Genomic DNA, 19,527 nt, shown 5'->3' with positions numbered 1-19,527 from the left:
TTTTAGAAACTGCCATACACATATATTTTTTTTGTAATTTAAAATCTTAATTTAGGTGCATTTTCTTATGTAATACCCTTCAAACACAAACTTAAATACCCTTTGATTTAAATTTTTAAAATTTAATTCTCATCAAGATTGGATAACCTTGAAATCCGAGCAGAATAGTAGGGAGTGTTTTCAAGCACAGCATACTGCCTACTATTACAAACACAGACAAAAGTAATTGGTCATCACAACACAGTTATCTTGTTACTGAGAATTAATGTATCTAAGTAATTGTGGCAATCGGCTCTGTATCCATATCTGAAAAAGCATTACAGAAGAACAGATCCAAACCCACTTCCTTATTCTTACCTGCAATTATTTTGCAATACCTCTTCTCTAAGTCTTAAAAATTCCTCTGAGTTCTGTTCCACATGCTCAATCTTGCATCTCAAAGCTCGGTATTTGGCAAGAAATGGCGGGTTGGGTTTGGACAGATTAGTTTCACAGACATTAACCATGTCTCTTATTAGCTGTGGATAAAAATGATACACAGATGTTAGAATGATCATATATGCAAATATTTATATCATGTTACACTTTCTCAAAAAGATTGGAAAATAACCTTTATTCTCCAAAGCTTTTTGTTTGTTTGTTTGTTAATTGTCACCTGAGGATATTTTTTCCACCGATTTTTTTTTTTTTTTTTTTTTTTTAGAGAGAGAGTAGGAGGGAAGGAGGGAAGGGGAGAATGAGGAAGAGAGAGAGTAACATTGATGTGAGAGAGACACATCAATTGGTTGCTGCCCACACGTGCTCTCACTGTGGCAGGAATGAACATGCAACCAAGGTATGTGCCCTTGACTGGGAATCGAACCTGAGACCCTTTAGTGTGTGGTCCAATGCTCTTACCACTGAGCCACAGCAGCCAGGATTATTAGCCAAAGCTCTTTTTTGTTGTTTTTAATCCTCACCTGAGGATATTTTTCCATTGATTTTCAGAGAGAGTGGAAGGGAGGGGGAGAGACGGAGAGAAACATCTATGTGAGAGAGACACATTGATTGGTTGCCTCCTACGCATGCCCCAACCAGGACCGGGATCAAGCTTGCAACAGAGGTATGTGCTGTTAACTAGAATCGAACCCAGGACCCATTAGTCCATGGGCCAATGCTCTATCTACTGAGCCAAACTGGCTAGGGCCAAAGCTCTTGATTAGTATCTGCCTGTACTGTAAGTGGCATTTTTTTAGGGATTTTTTTCTTTATTGATTAAGGTATTACATATGTGTCCTTATCCCCCCATTCCCCCCACCCCACTCCCATTCATGCCTTCACTCCCATGGTGTCTGTGTCCATTGGTTCTGTTTATATGCATGCATACAAGTCCTTTGGTTATCTTTCCCCCTTCCCCCTTCCCTCCCCTACCTTCCCTCTGAGGTTTGAGCATCTGATCGATGCTTCTCTGTCTCTGGATCTGTTTTTGTTCATTAGTTTATGTTGTTCATTATAATCCACAAATGAGTGAGATCATGTGGTATTTATCTTTCCTTGACTGACTTATTTCGCTTAGCATAATGCTCTCCAGTTCCATCCATGTTGTTGAAAATGGTAGGAGTTCCTTCTTTTTTACAGCAGCGTAGTATTCCACTGTATAGATGTACCACAGTTTTCTAATCCACGCATCTGCTGATGGGCACTTAGGCTGATTCCAAATCTTAGATATTATAAGTTGTGCTGCTATGGACATAGGGGTGCATATATCCTTTCTGATGGGTGTTTCTAGTTTCTTGGGATATATTCCTAGAAGTGGGATCACTGGGTCAAATGGGAGTTCCATTTTTAGTTTTTTGAGGAAACTCCATACTGTTCTCCACAGTGGCTGCACCAGTCTGCATTCCCACCAGCAGTGCATGAGGGTTCCTTTTTCTCCGCATCCTCACCAGCACTTGTCATTTGTTGATTTGTTGATGATAGCCATTCTGACAGGTGTGAGATGGTACCTCATTGTTGTTTTGATTTGCATCTCTCAGATGATTAGTGACTTTGAGCATGTTTTCATATATCTCTTGGCTTTCCTTATGTCCTCTTTCAAAAAGTATCTATTTAGGTCTGTTGCCCATTTTTTGATTGGATTGTTATCTTCCTTTTGTTAAGTTGTATGAGTTTCCTGTAAATGTTGGAGATTAAACCCTTATTGGTGATAACATTGGCAAATATGTTCTCCCATGCAGTGGGCTTTCTTGTTGTTTTGTTGATGGTTTCTTTTGCTGTGCAGAATATTTTTATTTTGATGTAGTCCCATTTGTTTATTTTCTCTTTAGTTTCCATTGTCCTAGGAGCTGTATCAGTGAAGATATTGCTTCAGCATATGTCTGAGATTTTGCTGCCTGTAGATTCCTCTAATCTGTATATATAAAAGGCTAATATGCAAAGTGTTCTTTTAAGCATTTGACCGGGAGTTCCACCGCTTGCTATGATGTGTGCTGACCACCAGGGGGCAGTACAGAATGAAGGAAGGCCCTGGCCGGCAGCCGGAAGGCCCCTGAGAATTGTCAGTCTGCTCCCTTTCCATGCCCCTGATTCTATTACATTCACCAGTTTATTCTGTTCATCAGGTTTTTTATTCATTTGATTTTTAGATTCAATTGTTGATAGATATGTATTTGTTGTCACTTTGTTGTTCATAATTTTTTATCTTTACCTTTTTCTTCTTCTTCCTCTTCTAAAAGAATACCCTTCAGCATTTCATATAATACTGGTTTGGTGGTGATGAACTCCTTTAGCTTTTTCTTTTTCTTTTTTTTAAATTTAATAAATCTTTATTGTTCAGATTATTACAGTTGTTTCTCTTTTTTCTCCCCATAGCTCCCCTCCACCTGATTCCCAACCCACCCTCTTCCCTTACCTCCCCCCCCCGCACTGTCCTCATCCATAGGTGTACGATTTTTGTCCAGTCTCTTCCCGCACCCCTCACATCCCTTTACCCCTGAGAGTTGTCAGTCCACTCCCTTGTGATGCCCCTGATTCTATTATATTCACCAGTTTATTCTGTACATCATATTTTTAATTCACTTGGTTTTTAGATTCACTTGTTGATAGATATGTATTCGTTGTTCATAATTTTTATCTTTACCTTTTTCTTCTTCTTCCTCTTCTTAGAGAATACCTTTCAGCATTTCATATAATACTGGTTTGGTGGTGATGAACTCCTTTAGCTTTTTCTTATCTGTGAAGCTCTTTAGCTGCCCTTCAATTCTGAATGATAGCTTTGCTGGGTAGAATAATCTTGGTTGTAGGTTCTTGCTATTCATCACTTTGACTATTTCTTGCCACTCCCATCTGGCCTGCATAGTTTCTGTTGAGAAATCAGCTGACAATCGTATGGGTGCTCCCTTGTAGGTAATTAACTGTTTTTCTCTTGCTGCTTTTAATATTCTCTCTTTGTCTTTTGCTCTTGGCATTTTAATTATGATGTGTCTTGGTGTGGTCCTCTTTGGATTCCTCTTGTTTGGGGTTCTCTGCGCTTCCTGGACTTGTAAATCTATTTCTTTCACCAGGTAGGGGAAGTTTTCTGTCATTATTTCTTCAAATAGGTTTTCAGTATCTTGCTCTCTCTCTTCTTCTGGCACCCCCATAATTCTGATGTTGGTACGCTTGAAGTTGTCCCAGAGGCTTCTTACACTATCTTCAAATTTTTGGATTCTTTTTTCTTTTAGCTTTTTCAGTTGAGTGATTTTTGCTTCTTTGTATTTCAAATCTTTGACTTGATTCTTGCGTTCCTCTAGTTTGCTGTTGGGTGTCTGTATAATATTTTTTATTTCAGTCAGTGTATGTTTAATTTCTAGTTGGTCCTTTTCCATATCCTCGAGGGTCTCTTGCATATCCTCGAGGGACTCGCTAAATTTATCGGCCTTTTCTAGGAAATTCTTGAAAAACCTTATAACCGTGGTTTTGAACTCTATGTCCAGTCGTTTGTTTTCCTCCATTTCTTTGGTTTGTGATCTGTTTCTTTTTCTCCCCATTTTCGCTGCTTCCTTGAGTTGGTAGGGTAGCTTTGTGTGCTAGTTGTCCTATATGGGCCAGTGGCTTGGCCTCCCCAATTACCTGAGGTGGACACTCTTGGTGCCCCCCTTTGTGGACTGTGTTGTAGTTAAGTCTTGATTGTTGTTGGTATCAGTGGGAGGAGTTGACCTCCAGGCCAATTGGCTGTGAGGATCAGCTGTGTCTATGCCGGGAGACAGCCTTATTCGACTAGACTTGCAAAATTGTAAAAGCCTCTGTGCTCAGCTTGGATGGGGCGGAGTTTCAGGGTGGAGCCTACAGCCTTGGCTTCCTGTCAGCCCCGCCCTATGAGGTTCCTGGGTCTCAGTGTCCCTCGGTACTCGCTGCAAGCACCTCTGAGAGAAAGGCGCCCTCGAGTTTCGCCCGCTGCCAAACAGTCTAGTCTCTCCCCCAATGAAACTGGATTCCCAGATTCTCGCCCGGAACTGGGGTTCAGTGCAGTCGGAACTGGGGTTTAGCGCAGTCCGGAGCTTTTGTCTTCTTCCCACTAAGGCAATTCAGCGGCACAGTCAACAGTCCGTCCTCTGCGCGCATTCACATGTGCGCCTCTGGAGCTCTGCCTTTTGCCGCTCCCCTGAGTTTCTGCCTTACAGCCCAGATTCCCCCAGTATAAGCCTGGCTTCCCAGGGTCTCGCCCGGAACTGGGGTTCAGTGCAGTCGGAGCTGGGGTTCAGCACAGTCTGGAGCTTTTATCTCCTTCCCACTAGAGAACGCCGGCCAGGCACTCAGCCGCCCGTCCTCTCCGGCTCCGTTCTCCCCACATGCGCACGCCCGTGTCTCCGTCCGTGTCTCCATACCTCATTCTTTTATAGCTCCTCTGATTTTCCTTATGGTTTTCTCTTTCCTTATAGCTGTAGGATTTCCAGTCAGCCAGCTTTCCTGTGGTTCTGGATGATGTCCGTTTTGTCTTTTAGTTGTATTTTTGAAATTGTTGTGTGAGGCTGCAGTTTAGGTGTTTACCTATGCCGCCATTTTGGTTTCTCCCTCAGCTTTTTCTTGTCTGTGAAGCTCTTTATCTGACCTTCAATTCTAAATGATAGCTTTGCTGGGTAGAGTAATCTTGGTTGTAGGTTCTTGCTATTCATTACTTCGAATATTTCTAGCCACTCCCATCTGACCTGCATAGTTTCTGTTGAGAAATCAGCTGACAGTCATATGGGTACTCCCTTGAAGGTAACTAACTGTTTTTCTCTTGCTGCTTTTAATATTCTCTCTTTGTCTTTTGCCCTTGGTGTTTTAATTATGACGAGTCTTGGTGTGGTCCTCTTTGGATTCCTCTTGTTTGCAGTTCTCTGCATTCACTGGACTTGTAAGTCTATTTCTTTCACGAGGTAGGGGAAGTTTTCTGTCATTATTTCTTCAAATAGGTTTTCACTATCTTTCTCTCTCTCTTCTTCTGGCACCCCCATAATTCGGATGTTGGTACACTTGAAGTTGTCCCAGAGGCTCCTTACACTATCTTCATATTTTTTAATTCTTTTTTCTTTTTGCTCTTCCAGTGGGTGTTTTTTGCTTCCTCATATTTCAAATCTTTGACTTAATTCTTGGAGTCCTCTAGTCTACTGTTGAATCACTGTATATTATTCTTTATTTCAGACAGTGTATGCTTAATTTCTGACTGGTCCTTTTCCTTTTATTTATTTATTTTTTGGTATTCTCATCAAGATCCTTGAAGGTCTCATTAAGTTCCTCGGAGGTTTCTAGAAGATTCTTGAGTAACCTTATAACTGTGGTTTTGAACTCTATATCCAGTATTTTGCTTTCTTCCATTTCCTTCATTTGTAACATGTTTGTTTGTCTCCACATTTTGGCTGATTCCCTGTGTTTGTTTCTATGTATTGGGTAGCTGCTAAGTATCCTTGAGTTGATAGAGTGGCCTTGGGTGGTAGGTGTCCTATAGGGCCCAGTGGCTCAGCCTCCCCAATCACCTGAGGTGGACACTCTTGGTGCACCCCTTTGTGGGCTGTGTGCACAGTCTTGTTGTAGTTAAGCCTTGATTGCTGTTGGTATCACTGAGAGGAATTGACCTCCAGGCCAACTGGCTGTGAGGACCAGTTGTGTATACAATGGAAGAGCTGCTGTGCAGGAGACACCCTTATGAGGCAGGACTTGCTTCAGTGGGGCTTTGGGGGTCACTGAGTCTTCCCCTTGAGTGTGTCACTTATAGATGTGAAGAGTTGTAATCTGATATGGTCTCACACTGACCACTGGGTACACTGGCTCTTGGATCTCCAAGGAGGTGCAAAGTCATCCATTGCCTGGGGCCACCCAGCAGGAGCTACAGAGAGATATGCAGATTCTTCCTCTTTGTATCTGGTTTGGAAGTGCCCAGAGGAGGCCCAGCTGTGAAGCAAGGCAGGCTGTTGCTGTTTGACAGGTTTTAGGCTGAGAAAGGACAGGCCATTCATATGCAAAAGCCGCTTCACACAGCTTGGGTAGGGTTGTAAATTGGGTGGGGCGGGGTCTCTGGGAATCTACAGGGTGGAGCAACCAGCCCTGCATCAGAGAGGTCCCAACACAGGAACAATGATCACTACGAGCACCTCCATCTGAAAGAAAGCTGCCCTCGTCTTCCTGTCCCGATGCCAGGCAGTCCAGTTTCTCCCTGTATGTGTCTGGGTCCCACAGAGTCTCGCCCAGAACTGGAGTTCAGAGCAAGCGGGAGCTTGTACCACCCTCCTGATTAAAAAAGCAGCACACCTGGGTGCCAGCCCGTTCTGTGCCTCCACACCTCCTACCAGTCTCAATGTGCTTTCTTCTTTACTTCTCTAGTTGTAGTACTTCCACTCAGCCAGCTTTCCCGTGGTTCTGAATGATAGTTGTTCTGTCTTTTAGTTGTAATTTTTTAAAAATATATTTTATTGATTTTTTTTATAGAGAGGAAAGGAGAGGGCTAGAGAGTTAGAAACAACAATGAGAAAGAAACATCAATAAGCTGTCTCCTGCACACCCCCTACTGGGGATGTGCCTGCAACCAAGGTACATGCCCTTGACCAGAATCTAACCTGGGACCCTTCAGTCTGCAGGCTGATGCTCTATCCACTGAGCCAAACCAGTTAGGGCTAGTTGTAATTTTGATGTGGTTGTGGGAGGCAGCAAGTACAGGTGTTTACCTATGTCGCCATCTTAGTTCTCTTTCTTTATTATTTTTTAATCCTCACCCGAAGACATGTTCAGAGACATTGAGAGAGAGAGAGAGAGAGAGAGAGAGAGAGAGAGAGAGAGAGAGAGAATATTGATGTGAGAGAGAAACATTGATCAGTTGCCTTCTCTATGTGCCCCAACCGGGGATTGACCTTGCAACCCAGGTGCGTGTCCTGACCCGGAATTGAACCGGAAACCCTTCAGTGTGCTCCAACCAACTGAGCCACTCCAGCTGGGCTCCCCCAACATATTTTAAATGGAATTCTATATTCCAGAGATTTACCTGGCAGAGGTCCTCTTTCTTGGCTAATAGCCTCAGGCTAACTTTTTCAGTAGCTGTACCTCGGTGAGGTATTAATCTGTAGAAGTCACTCATCATCTTTTGCAATTGTTCTTCAGTCTCTCCATTTTTCAGTGCTGCCTTTACTAGGAGGAGAATTCCCTCTGCCTTGCTCACCTTTAAATAGAAGATGATATATGCTTATTAAAGTTAGATCTTGATAATCATAGAGAAAGTGAAGAAATGTATAAAAATAGCTAAAACAGTTGTTAGATATAATGCAATGGTTAGTCTTCTGGACATGGGTCATAAAACAAATGCAGAGTTTACTGGAGATGTATCCATGAGGAGTTTTCCAAAACTGGGCTCAGCTTAACTAAAGGAAAGAACCAGAGTCTTCAATATCTAATATATATATATATATATCCACAGAGAGAGGAATACTCATGCAATAGTAGGAAACTTGCTTTTCACATAAGACATTTAGAAAGATGTCAGGATCAAACCGGGAGCAAAACCCACCAAAACATGTTTCAAATTACACAAGTACTTTTTGGAATATACCCCAAGAGACCTTTTTACTGTTTTTTTTTTTTTTTTGCCCTGAAATAAATTCATTTAATTCCACAGAGGAATTGTCTGTATTATTTGAATATGACCACATAGTTGCACAAGTTGGACCACTAGGAACATTTTCTTTCATTTGCTCTTTCTTTTTTTTTTTTTAAATATATATTTTATTTATTTTTTACAGAGAGGAAGGGAGAGGGATAGAGAGTTAGAAACATCTATGAGAGAGAAGCATCGATCAACTGCCTCCTGCACACCTCCCTACTGGGGATGTGCCTGCAACCAAGGCACATGCCCTTGACCAGAATCAAACCTGGGACCCTTCAGTCCCCAGGCCAACGCTCTATCCACTGAGCAAAACCGGCTAGGGCTCATTTGCTCTTTCAATAGCATATAATTAAGATGAGCAAGTTCTGAAGGGCGGGAACCTGCCTGCCTTTCCCTCGGGTGGTCAGAAGGCACAAGGTTCTGAAGCAGGCACTACAGAGGGTATTAGGGTCTGAGTATCTAACGAAGGACCAAGAGCATCCACATCTCTCAGGCCTGCTACAAGTCTCTGGACCCAGAGGAACAGGCCTCCTGATGAGCCAAGCTTTGATCAGCTCTCATGTCTGACATTTTACATGTGGAAATGTCTGGTTTTCCTTTATTTTTTAAGTATTTTTTATTGATTTCGGAGATGAAAAGAGAGGGAAAAATAGAAACATTAATGATGAGAGAGAATCATTGATTGGCTGCTTCCTGCACGCCCCCACTGGGGATAGAGCCTGCAACCCAGGCATGTGCCCTGACTGGGAATCGAACCATGACCTCCTGGTTCACAGGTTGACGCTCAACCACTGAGCCACACCAATGGGGCTGTCTGGTTTTCTTAAAAGTTCCTCTCCCCTCAGTGTTCTCGGTGTCCCCTACTCCAGCATAAGAAAAAAGAACAGGAATGCATCCAAAAACAACTGAACTGGTGCTCAAACAGAAGTGGTACCGTTAAAGCAAAGAAACCAGGAAAGCAGGTTTGTCAGGTTAGAGGCTCTGTTTCACGGACACGCGTGACTTACATCGTTAAGACTGATCGTACTCATGGACTCCAGGAGCGTGTGCCCCAGGTGGCCGAGAGCCTCTGCCCAAATCAGCTCCACCAAATCGCTCACCTCCTGGCTCAGAGTGCTTGAATGTATTACCTCCTCCAAAAGCAACTGCAACAAACAGCAAAACAATACCAACAGAAAGTTTTCGTGGGAAGGTTTATTTTTAATGGAGATGATTAGAGTCATAAGAAGAAATAATTATAGCCAAGGAGAGCCACTCACACTCAAGTAACTGTTAATACTCAGGCCTCATTTTTCTGCTCAGCTCTCCCTCCACCTCCTCCCTATTCCCTTTCTCTGTCCCCCTTCTCTCTTTTAATCCTATATTATTTTTCCTTTTGCCCTTTTCTTCACCCTATCAGCTATAGGCCTGCCAGGGGAATTAGAAGTTAAGTGGTATTAAGGGTTAAGGGCCCCTGACTCTTGGCCTAGGTCAGTGCTCGGCAAACTCATTCGTCAACAGAGCCAAATATCAACAGTACAACGATTGAAATTTCTTTTGAGAGCCAAATTTTTAAACTTAAACTTCTTCTAATGCCATTTCTTCAAAATAGACTCACCCAGGCCGTGGTATTTTGTGGAAGAGCCACACTCAAGGGGCCAAAGAGCCGCATGTGGCTCGTGAGCCGCAGTTTGCCGACCACGGGCCTAGGTTATAATGAAATCTTTTGAAATCTGTGATGGTTGATTGCTGAAATAAGCCATAAGTTTTGGGGTTTATCCTGGAACTCAGCTCCCGTGCCTTTCTGTGGGTTCACTGTTCCTTTTCCTAACGCCCACTCTTCTCTCCTGCCAGTTTTTTATTTGCCATAAAGAAACATTTTTCTTAAAAATATTTAATCAATAACACAAAATGACATGGATAAACCAATCTTACTGCTTGCAGTTTTTCAGATGCTAATTGGGTGGCTTCGGGGGTAAACAATTCCCTTAGTAGAAATCCTTGTTTCTTCAGTTCTTCCAGGTAATTTTCATAGTACTCACTTGCATCTTCAGAGGTTTGCTTTACAGAGAACTGCTTTCTAGGCTGTGAATATAATATGTGGCAAAGTGTTAGGAAATAAGGATACAGGAACTTAGTATCAATCTGTACTGGACACGGGCTGTGTACCAGGAACATAAACAAAGCACTAGATCCCTGCCCCGGCCAAGGGAGTCATGGACTGGTGGCTACAGGACACCTCTCAAACGCGGCAAAGAAGCATGTCATGTTCCAGCTGCTTCATTTAAGAAGGCAGAGGTTAACTTATTTGCCATCAAAAGGGTTTAATAAAGGAAAAGAGTGAGCTACAAGAGTCTCTTCTGGAACAGCTCCTTCTCTGCTGTTAAGTGAGGATCATTTCTATCACGGTGATCAGACTTGCCAAGTAGACTCAGGCTCTGCAGGGAGGAAGGCACCCAGCAACAGCTCTCCACACAGAGAGCAGCAGCCTCATTCTCTTTCTCAGTGAAGAAAGAAAAGGGTAACATATCTGTCATGGTTTCAAACTTGATTTTACCTAGTTTTTACCCACATAACTAAATCCTCCACCAAATATAGTCCACATTTTGGGGTAAAAGGTTAACGAAAACTTATCCTCTTCTTGAACACATCTGACCTTGGATTAAAGTTTATAGCTGTTCCCATGGAAACCTGAAAAGGGTGGTGTGTAATATTGGGCAAAATTGCTTGGGTAACAGTAACCTGTCATTAATCAATTGCATTGGAACTGGGAGTTCAATGAATGAACCATAAATAGAAGGTGGGAAACCTGCACCTTGGGCTTCCCTGGGAGCAGGGACTCCGACAACGGGCACCTCCCTTAGGGGCATCTTGACCCCAGGCCCCTGTTATAAGAGGTCTGGCCTCCTGTGGGTGGGCTTCTAAGTCAGGGGGACCTGCACCCACCTGAAGTGAGCCTCCTTCCTTGCCTAGAACTGACCCTGGCACGGGAACAAAGTGAGTGTGTCCACAGCCTGAGTGAACTGCTCCTGGGACCACGCCCCTACTGAGCAGCACCTGTGCACCTGCAGTTTCTTGTCGATAAGCAGACTGTCTAGATAGAAGATGGCCTGGTGGTTTTGTAGCACTTTCTTTGAACTTTAGGTATTAGTTCTGAATTTATTTTTGTTTCATACTGTTTTGGGTTGGTCTCTGCAAAGCCTTCCTTGCCACTCAGAGCCCACAACCATTCATAGACACTTCACCGTCACAGTGGATTAAAGTCATGAATGTGTTGTTTCCTCCCAGGTGGGGATTTCTGAGGGCAGGTATGAGTATTTTTCTATCTTTGGGTTCCAGCCTCTAGCAGACTGCTTGGTACAAAGTAGGTGCGTAATGAGGTGTGTGAATGGCTTGCTTTGAGAGGTATACACATTAGCAAAGCTTCTGTAAGTGACTCAGACAGGAGCAGGAATCCCCCACAGGGTCTTCCTCTGAGGAGCCCCCTGTGCTGCTCTGGTCAAGGGCTCTGGGTTCACCTTGCTCTCCTCTCCTGACACTTTCCAAAAGGGAACACGTTCCCACTTTTCAAACCTATTTGTAGGCAAAATGAAAAAATATGAACAGGTTGGCTGGCTCACTGGCCAATGTTAATTAAGGGAACTAGTTATGAACAAGGGTGGATAAACACATGGGAATCGATATAAAGGTCATTACCTCAGTGCCACCATCCGGGAGGAAGTGTGCGACTATGAGGAAGGCTGGGTACCCGGGGTCCTGGGAGCACTGCAATTCCACCACTGCCGTTTCTCGACCTCCCTCTGTCCCCATCTGGAAAAAGAGCTTGGTCTTTCATAAATTGCATTCATTAAACAATAAACTGCACACACCATTTTAAAAGGTGGATAAGCCCTGGCTGGCTGGTTCGGTTGGTTGGAGCGTCCCTCCCCGGCCCCCTATCCCCGCCCCCTTGTGCACCAAAAGATTGCAGGTTTGATTACTGGTCAGGGCACATGCCTGAGTTACAGGCTAGATACCCGGTTGGGGTGTGTATGGGAGACAATCCATAGATGTTTCTCTCTCTCTCTCTCTTTCTCTCATTTCCTTCCTCTCTCTAAAATCAATAAAACGTATCCTCAGATGAGGATTTTTTTTAAAAAGGTTGATATAAAACTAATATAAGCTCATTTGTAAATGTAATGTAGAAAATATAGAAAGTACTAAGTAAAAATAAAAATCATCTGAAATCATACTGCAGATATTTAATCACTATTAATATTTCAGTATTTTCCCTTCCCATATTTTTACTATAGCTATATCTGTATATGTTTAAATGGTACCACTTTTCAGATCTTCTTTATTACAGAGGGAATGTTATTTTCAAGTTACATTTTATTATAATACCTAAAAATACAAATGGAGCATCATTTTGAATGCTAAAATTAATTTGCATTTGTGTGATGTTGAAAAAAGTTTTTTGTTTTTCTTTTATTTATTTATATTCTTAAATCCTCATCCAAGGATATTTTTCCATTGATTTTTAGAGACAGTGGAAGGGAGGGGGAGAAAGAGAGAAACATCGAGGGGGTTTGAGCCTTCAACCGAGGTATGTGCCCTTGACCAGAATCAAACCCAGGACCCTTCAGTTCAAGGGCCGACCCTGTAGTCTATCCACTGAGCCAAACTGGCCAGGGTATGTCTTTCTTTTAAATGAAAAGTAATGGAAATTCAAGATGGTGTAAATACTTGTATCAAATCTACTCTTAAAATATAAGAAACTCTTAAAAACAGGGATGACTTTTATTTTATTTATCTTTTAATTGATCTAAAAAGAGGAAGGGAGGGGGAGAGAGAGAGAGAAAAACATTGATGTAAGAGAGAAACATGATTGGTTGCCTCCTATACACACCCGGGGCATTGCCCTGACCAGGAATTGAATCTACCACCACTTGGGTGTACAGGACGACACTCCAACTGAGCCACATCAGCCTGGGCAGGACCTGTATTTTTAATATCATTAATATTTTGTACTGTTTACATTTTTATTATGAGCATGAATTACTTAATTAGTAATTATGAGCAATTACTCTTACACTAAAAAATTAAACATTAAAAATTTTAAATTAATTAGAGAGCGTGGAAGGGAGTGTGAGAGCAAGTGTGAAACACCGATTTGTTGTTCCACCCGTTTATGCATTCACTGGTTGTTTCTTACATGACCAGGAGGGATCAAACTCCCAACCTTGGCATACAGAGGTGACATTCTAACCCACTGAGATACCCAGCCAGGGCCATTACATTTTAAATGTAAAAATTTTCTTGATTATTAAAAAGCAACTCATATATTAAGAAATATTATTCAGGATATGCGCAATTTTTCAAAACAACAAGAAAATTATCGAACAGAAAGAATAATCACATGACATTCAGCTTTTTTTCCAAATAGGAATCAAACTTACTTTTTCCAAGATATTATATTTTGCAACTTCATAATCTTGAGGAAAATGAGGAATTTCAACATTCTCTGTATAAAACCTGAAATTTGTATAAGTAAAATTTTTAATATTAAAATCTACTTTCAGGGAGAGGAACCAAGATGGCGGCATAGTTAAACAACTAATCTGCTGCCTCACACAACAATTTCAAAAATACAACTAAAAGACAAAAACGTCTACCACCCAGAACCACGGGAAAGCTGGCTGAGTGGAAGATTTACAACTAAGAAGAGAAAGAAGCACAATCGCTGAAAAGCTGAGGTACGGAGGCACGCGAATCGGGCCGGCGGCGGGCGGCTGGGTGTGCGGCTTTTCTTCAACCCGCAGGGAGACAAGCTCCCGATCACTCTGAAATCCAGTTTCTGGGGACACTCGGGGGACCCAGGCACCTACGGGGAGAGGCTGGACTCTCGGCCATCGGGTCGGAAAGTGAGAGTGACTTTTTTGCAGTGGTGCGCCCAGCAATCATTGTTTACTGCGCTGAAGCGCGGGGCGCAGGGTCTTGGAAACGTGGAAAGGCAGAGACGGCTGACGGCAGCCATTGCCGTTGGCCACGCCCCAGCCTAGTGACGCCCTGAGACCCCGCCCAGCCCTGAAGCCCCGCCCTGAGGCCCTGCCCCGCACATTCTACAAACCCGCCCCGGCTCCACACAGCGGCTTTTGCATATAAATGGCCTGTTCTGGAGCAGCTTAACCAACTGCAGCTCCAGTCAGACTGCTCCAAAACCGCCCAAGCAAAGGAGGAGAAAACTAGCCCTTGCTGTAGCTCCTGCTGGGGGACACACAGTACACAAGGGTACACCAAGAGTGTCCACCTCAAGTAACTGGGAGGCTGACCCGTTGAACCAATAGGACACCTAGTACACAAAACTACCCTACCAACTTAGGGAAGCAGAGAATATGAGAAGGCAAGGAAACAGATCACAAACCAAAGAAATGGAGGAGAACAAGCGACTGGACATAGAGTTCAAAACCACGGTTATAAGGTTTTTCAAGAATTTCATGGAAAAGGCCGATAAATTCAATGAGGACCAACTAGAAATTAAACATACACTGACTGAGATAAAAAATATTATACAGAGACCCAAAAGCAGACTAAAGGATTGCAAGAATCAACTCAAAGATTTGGAATACAAAGAGGCCAAGGACACTCTTCCTGAAAAGGCCGATAAATTCAATGAGGACTAACTAGAAATTAAACATACACTGACTGAGATAAAAAATATTATACAGAGACCCAAAAGCAGAATAGAGGATTGCAAGAATCAACTCAAAGATTTGGAATACAAAGAGGCCAAGGACACTCTTCCAGAGAAGCATGAAGAGAAGAGAATTCAGAAAGTTGAAGATAGTGTAAGAAGCCTCTGGGACAACTTCAAGCGAACCAACATCAGAATTATGGGGGTACCAGAAGAAGAGAGAGAGCAAGATGCTGAAAACCTATTTAAAGAAATAATGAACAAAAACTTCCCCCACCTGATGAAAGAAATAGACTTACAAGTCCAGGAAGCACACAGAACCCCAAACAAAAGGAATCCAAAGAGGACCACACCAACACACATCATAATTAAAATGCCAAGAGCAAAAGACAAAGAGAGAATCTTACAAGCAGCAAGAGAAAAACAGTTAGTTACCTACAAGGGAGCTCCCATACGATTATCAGCTAATTTCTCAACAGAAACCATGCAGGCCAGACGGGAGTGGCAAGAAATATTCAAAGTGATGAATAGCAGGAACCTACAACCAAGACTACTCTACCCAGCAAAGTTATCATTCAGAATTGAAGGGCAGATAAAGAGCTTCACAGATAAGAAAAAGCTAAAGGAGTTCATCACCACCAAACCAGCATTATATGAAATGCTGAAAGGTATTCTTTAAAAAGAGGAAAAAGAAGAAGAAAGATAAAAATTATGAACAACAAATACATATCTATCAACAAGTGAATCTAAAAGTCAAGTGAATTAAAAATCTGAGGAACAGAATAAACTGGTGAACTTAATAGAATCAGGCATAGAATGGGAGTGGATTGATAATTCTCAGGGGAAAGGGGTGTCTGTGTGGGGAGTATGAGAAGAGACTGGACAAAAATCATACACCTATGGATAAGGACAGCGGGGGGGGGGGGGAGATAAGGGAAAAGGAGGGGGTAGGAACTGGGTGGTGGGGAGATATGTGGGGAAAAAGGAGAAACAATTGTAATCTGAACAATAAAGATTCATTAAAAAAAAAATAAAAAAAAAATAAAAAAATAAAATCTACTTTCAGACTACATACGATTTTCCTAGAATTATTCTTGTACCTCCCCTAACTACATTCAAACTGCATTATAAGTCCCTAATGCCTCCTTACAAATTCCAAAAATGGCCAAAAGGTCTTGTGGAATCAAAAGGTCCTTTACGTAATTCTAGAGCTCTGATGCCAAATATTGTGTGTCTACATTGGACAGCGGGGAGTGGTATAAAGCACAGGTATAAAAGGAACAGGCCAACGTGTTGAAGAAAGCACATCCCCTCACAGACAGGCAGCCTGCATTCACTCTGCGAGGTACCCTGAGACACCATATCACCCCAGACAGGCACTCACCTCTCTGAACTACAGTCAAGCCCCCTTTATTTTATTAATCTGTACTTTTAATTTTGATACTTGTTCTCTCTTTTAGCACTACTATTAACAAGTAAAATAAGGCAAAATGTGATGCCTAATTAATACTGTAGTCTTGGGTATGCTTTAAGTAGCCATGTAGCGCTTCAGACTTGAATACTCCATTTGGAAGATTGTTATTATATTTTTAAAATATCAGGTAGAGATTAACAAAGTGTTTCTAAAGGCTATTCAGTAAGATAACAGAGTGAGCAGACTGCCCAAATTTTATCTCCAGTGATTTTTCTTTTTACAAATCAATGTCACAATTACATCCAATCTCATATAATACTGAGAGGATAAAATAATTATCACTATACTAACTGAAGTAAAAATATTAAATAAAAACTTAATAAAGAGTTAAATAAGCAACATAAATTAAAATACTACCAAAAATACTGATATTCTAATAGCATTTTAATACCATGCTTGAGGTTTATAAAAACTCAGTCTAGTCTTAATGATCAAAAGTAAATTACTTAGTAAGTGTCACGATGTTTTCTGTCTCTGTGGCATTGTCCAGGCTTAGCTTGTCTGTTTTCACTTCTAGAATTAAAACAAACAAACAAAAAAACACTTGTTAACTACTCAAAGATTTATTAAAATGAGCTAACAAAGCGTAGCTCAGTGGTTGAGTGTCAACCTGTGAACCTGAAGGTCATAGTTCGATTCTTGGTCAAGGCACATGCCCAAGTTGTGGGCTCGATCCCCAGTGTGGGGTGTACAGGAGGCAGCTGATCAATGATTCTCTTTCATTATTGATGTATCTCTCTATCTCTCAGAAATCAATAAAAATATTTTTAAAACAATAAAGGAGATATGCTACTTTTGGAGAAATTATCTTTTGAAAAAATCTTCTTTAGCCAAATGCTGGTCATAAAATGTCCAGTTGTTAAGTTGTGATGATAACTTTTTAATTTTTTATTTTATCAATTTCTAGAGAAAGACAGGAGGGGAGATGGTGGGAGGGAGGGAGGGTGAGAGAGAGAGATGTTGCTCCACTTCGTCATGCATTCATTAGTTGATTCTTATATGTGTCCTGACTGGAATCGAACCCACAACCTTGGCATATCGGGATGACACTTTAACCAACTGAGCTACCCAGCCAGGGTGAGACTACCAGTGTTTGTTTTAGTCATTCTGGTACTGACAAATCTACTTTGCTAAAGTAATCTTTGTCCTTTGCTATTTTGCTGCCCATTTTCTGAGATAACAACAAGCCTAATTTTTAGGTACTATTTCTGGACCATACTTTGTCTGTAATATCTTTGACAAACTAAAATGTTTGATATGAAATACTTACCAGAACTGCTTGTCTCTTGATAAGGAGATAGTGTGCTGTCCAGTGACTTGTTAGGATTGTAATTCTTTACGTCCAAGAGTCTCCCTTCTTTGATAGATTCCCATATAAAATCCAGGTTTGCAATATGGATATGGTTCTTTTGGATAGACTTCAATTGGTACTGACTGAGAACATCAGCATTGTCTAAGATTATATGTGTACACTAAGAAAAAATAATCAATTCATTATGCATTAGTAGAAACAAAATTTAAATTATTTTGTATCTGTAATTTTTACCCTTGAAAAGTCTTATTTGAAGGTAATTTTAACAATTTTCCTCAGATTTCTAAAACTCCTATAAGTAATACAATTTCTTGCTACATTAAAAATTTTTTTACATCAACAATTTTTAAAGATTATGGATATGGATGTACCATAATTGATTAACCAACCCTAGAGTTTTTTCCAAATTTTCACTCCTCTAAAAAATGCTGTGCTGAATATCTTCACGTACACTTCTTTGTACAACTTTGTTTTTTCCTTAGGAGTGGAATAAGAGGTTTAAAGGGTATTCATTATTATTTTGTTAATTTGCAATTTTATTCACTTATTTTAAAATAAGTAGTATATGCACATTGTAGAATATCTAAAAAGTAAAATTATAATATTAAGTTAATTGATTCCTCACCATTTTTCCAGGTTCCTGTCCAGAGGAACCTGAGCTATTCGATGTAGACAACATGCATACAAGTGCACAGCCCTCTTTGTATCCACAGATGGCAGCATACTAAACATACTGCTTTTCCACTTGACAATTTATTCTGGAGATCATCCCTCATCATTACATATTGTGCTATCTCCTTCATTATAATAGCTGGTATGCACATTTCAAATGTTTATAGACACTGGCAAAACAACTGCTGAAAAGGTTGCAGTCTTGTATGTGAGAAATTCTAAAAGTGAGAACCTGTGTTGGCATTCTTTAAACTGAAAGGATATAAAAGGCATGAATTATTCATCCTCCATAGAAATCCTAAGACAGGTCAGTGGCTAACCTGGAGGAAAAGAGGGCCATTCTGTATCTGATATTCAAGGACAAACTACCGAATTCCAGAGAAGTACCCAGCATCCAGCTAGAGTTGCGTGCGCTTCACAGAACAAACCCAGCTCCTTCCATTGGCAAGCCCAGGGCTGTGGACCAGGAAGGGGCAGACCCATCAGCCCACCGAGAGGGAAGAGCCTGAAGAGATTAAGATGGTGACTGGCAAGAAGGTAGGGAGGAAGAGAGTGTGAGCAAGTGAGGGAGCGATAGAGGAGTGTGTGGACGTGGGTGTGTGTGTGTGTGAGAGCTAGGGACAATTAGATCCTGCAGGTCTTCCAAGGGGCTGCCAAACCAGGCAGTCTTAGACAGCGAAACCCCACTGCCACCGCAGACACTCCAGGGGCAGCCAGCACGGGCACAAAGGCCACGTCATCTTGAAAAACAGAACTGCTTGAGACTAGGATCCTAGCCTCAGCACCACCCAGTCTGGTCTCAGATGCAAACCGGGACACTACAGCCACTAGAGACAAAGACCTGCAACCACAGCTGCAGACCCACAGACACCAAGAATCCAGATATTCCGGCAGCAGATTTCTGTGAGTCACAGAGCCCATCCCCCTCCCCACAGGCTCGCTGCAGTGCCATAGGAACTGCTGGTCCCGCCCCATGCAAGCAGGCGTCCTGCCCACACAGGGCAGCCACTACCTGATTTTGAGCCTGGGGTGGACACTGGGAATCTGTTTCCCGCAAAGTGCAATTGCACAACCAGACCCCATGCGCACAAAGGGCGACTGTGCAACCCGGTCCCCCAAGCAGACCAGGGACCCTGATTCTCCACGTGAGAGGCAGCACTGAGCACCAGTGACTTGACTCTGGTTCTCATCGCGTGTGCCTGGGATCCCTGATTCTCAGTGCATTCACACTAAGAGCCAGTGACTCCATTTCTTGGCACATGTGCACACAGGGACCCTGATTCTCGGCGCGAGGCTGCACCAAGAAACAGAGACTCTGACACTTGATT

General features: G+C 42.1%; 1 protein-coding gene across 1 annotated transcript in view; it reads right to left on the bottom strand.

Moving 5' to 3' along the window:
• The window catches only part of PARP4 (poly(ADP-ribose) polymerase family member 4), a 147,074-nt gene that overhangs the window by 115,115 nt on the left and 12,432 nt on the right, over positions 1–19,527 (bottom strand). Inside the window, 8 exon segments of the mRNA XM_054719721.1 lie at positions 358–518; positions 7,475–7,648; positions 9,097–9,234; positions 10,004–10,153; positions 11,765–11,878; positions 13,507–13,582; positions 16,662–16,728; positions 17,486–17,687. Coding sequence (XP_054575696.1) covers positions 358–518; positions 7,475–7,648; positions 9,097–9,234; positions 10,004–10,153; positions 11,765–11,878; positions 13,507–13,582; positions 16,662–16,728; positions 17,486–17,687 — 1,082 coding nt within the window.

The sequence above is a fragment of the Eptesicus fuscus genome, chromosome 7, assembly GCF_027574615.1.
Source record: "Eptesicus fuscus isolate TK198812 chromosome 7, DD_ASM_mEF_20220401, whole genome shotgun sequence".
NCBI lineage: Eukaryota > Metazoa > Chordata > Mammalia > Chiroptera > Vespertilionidae > Eptesicus > Eptesicus fuscus.
The sequence above is the reverse complement of the archived record's forward strand: the minus strand, read 5'-3'. Positions and strand labels throughout refer to the sequence as shown.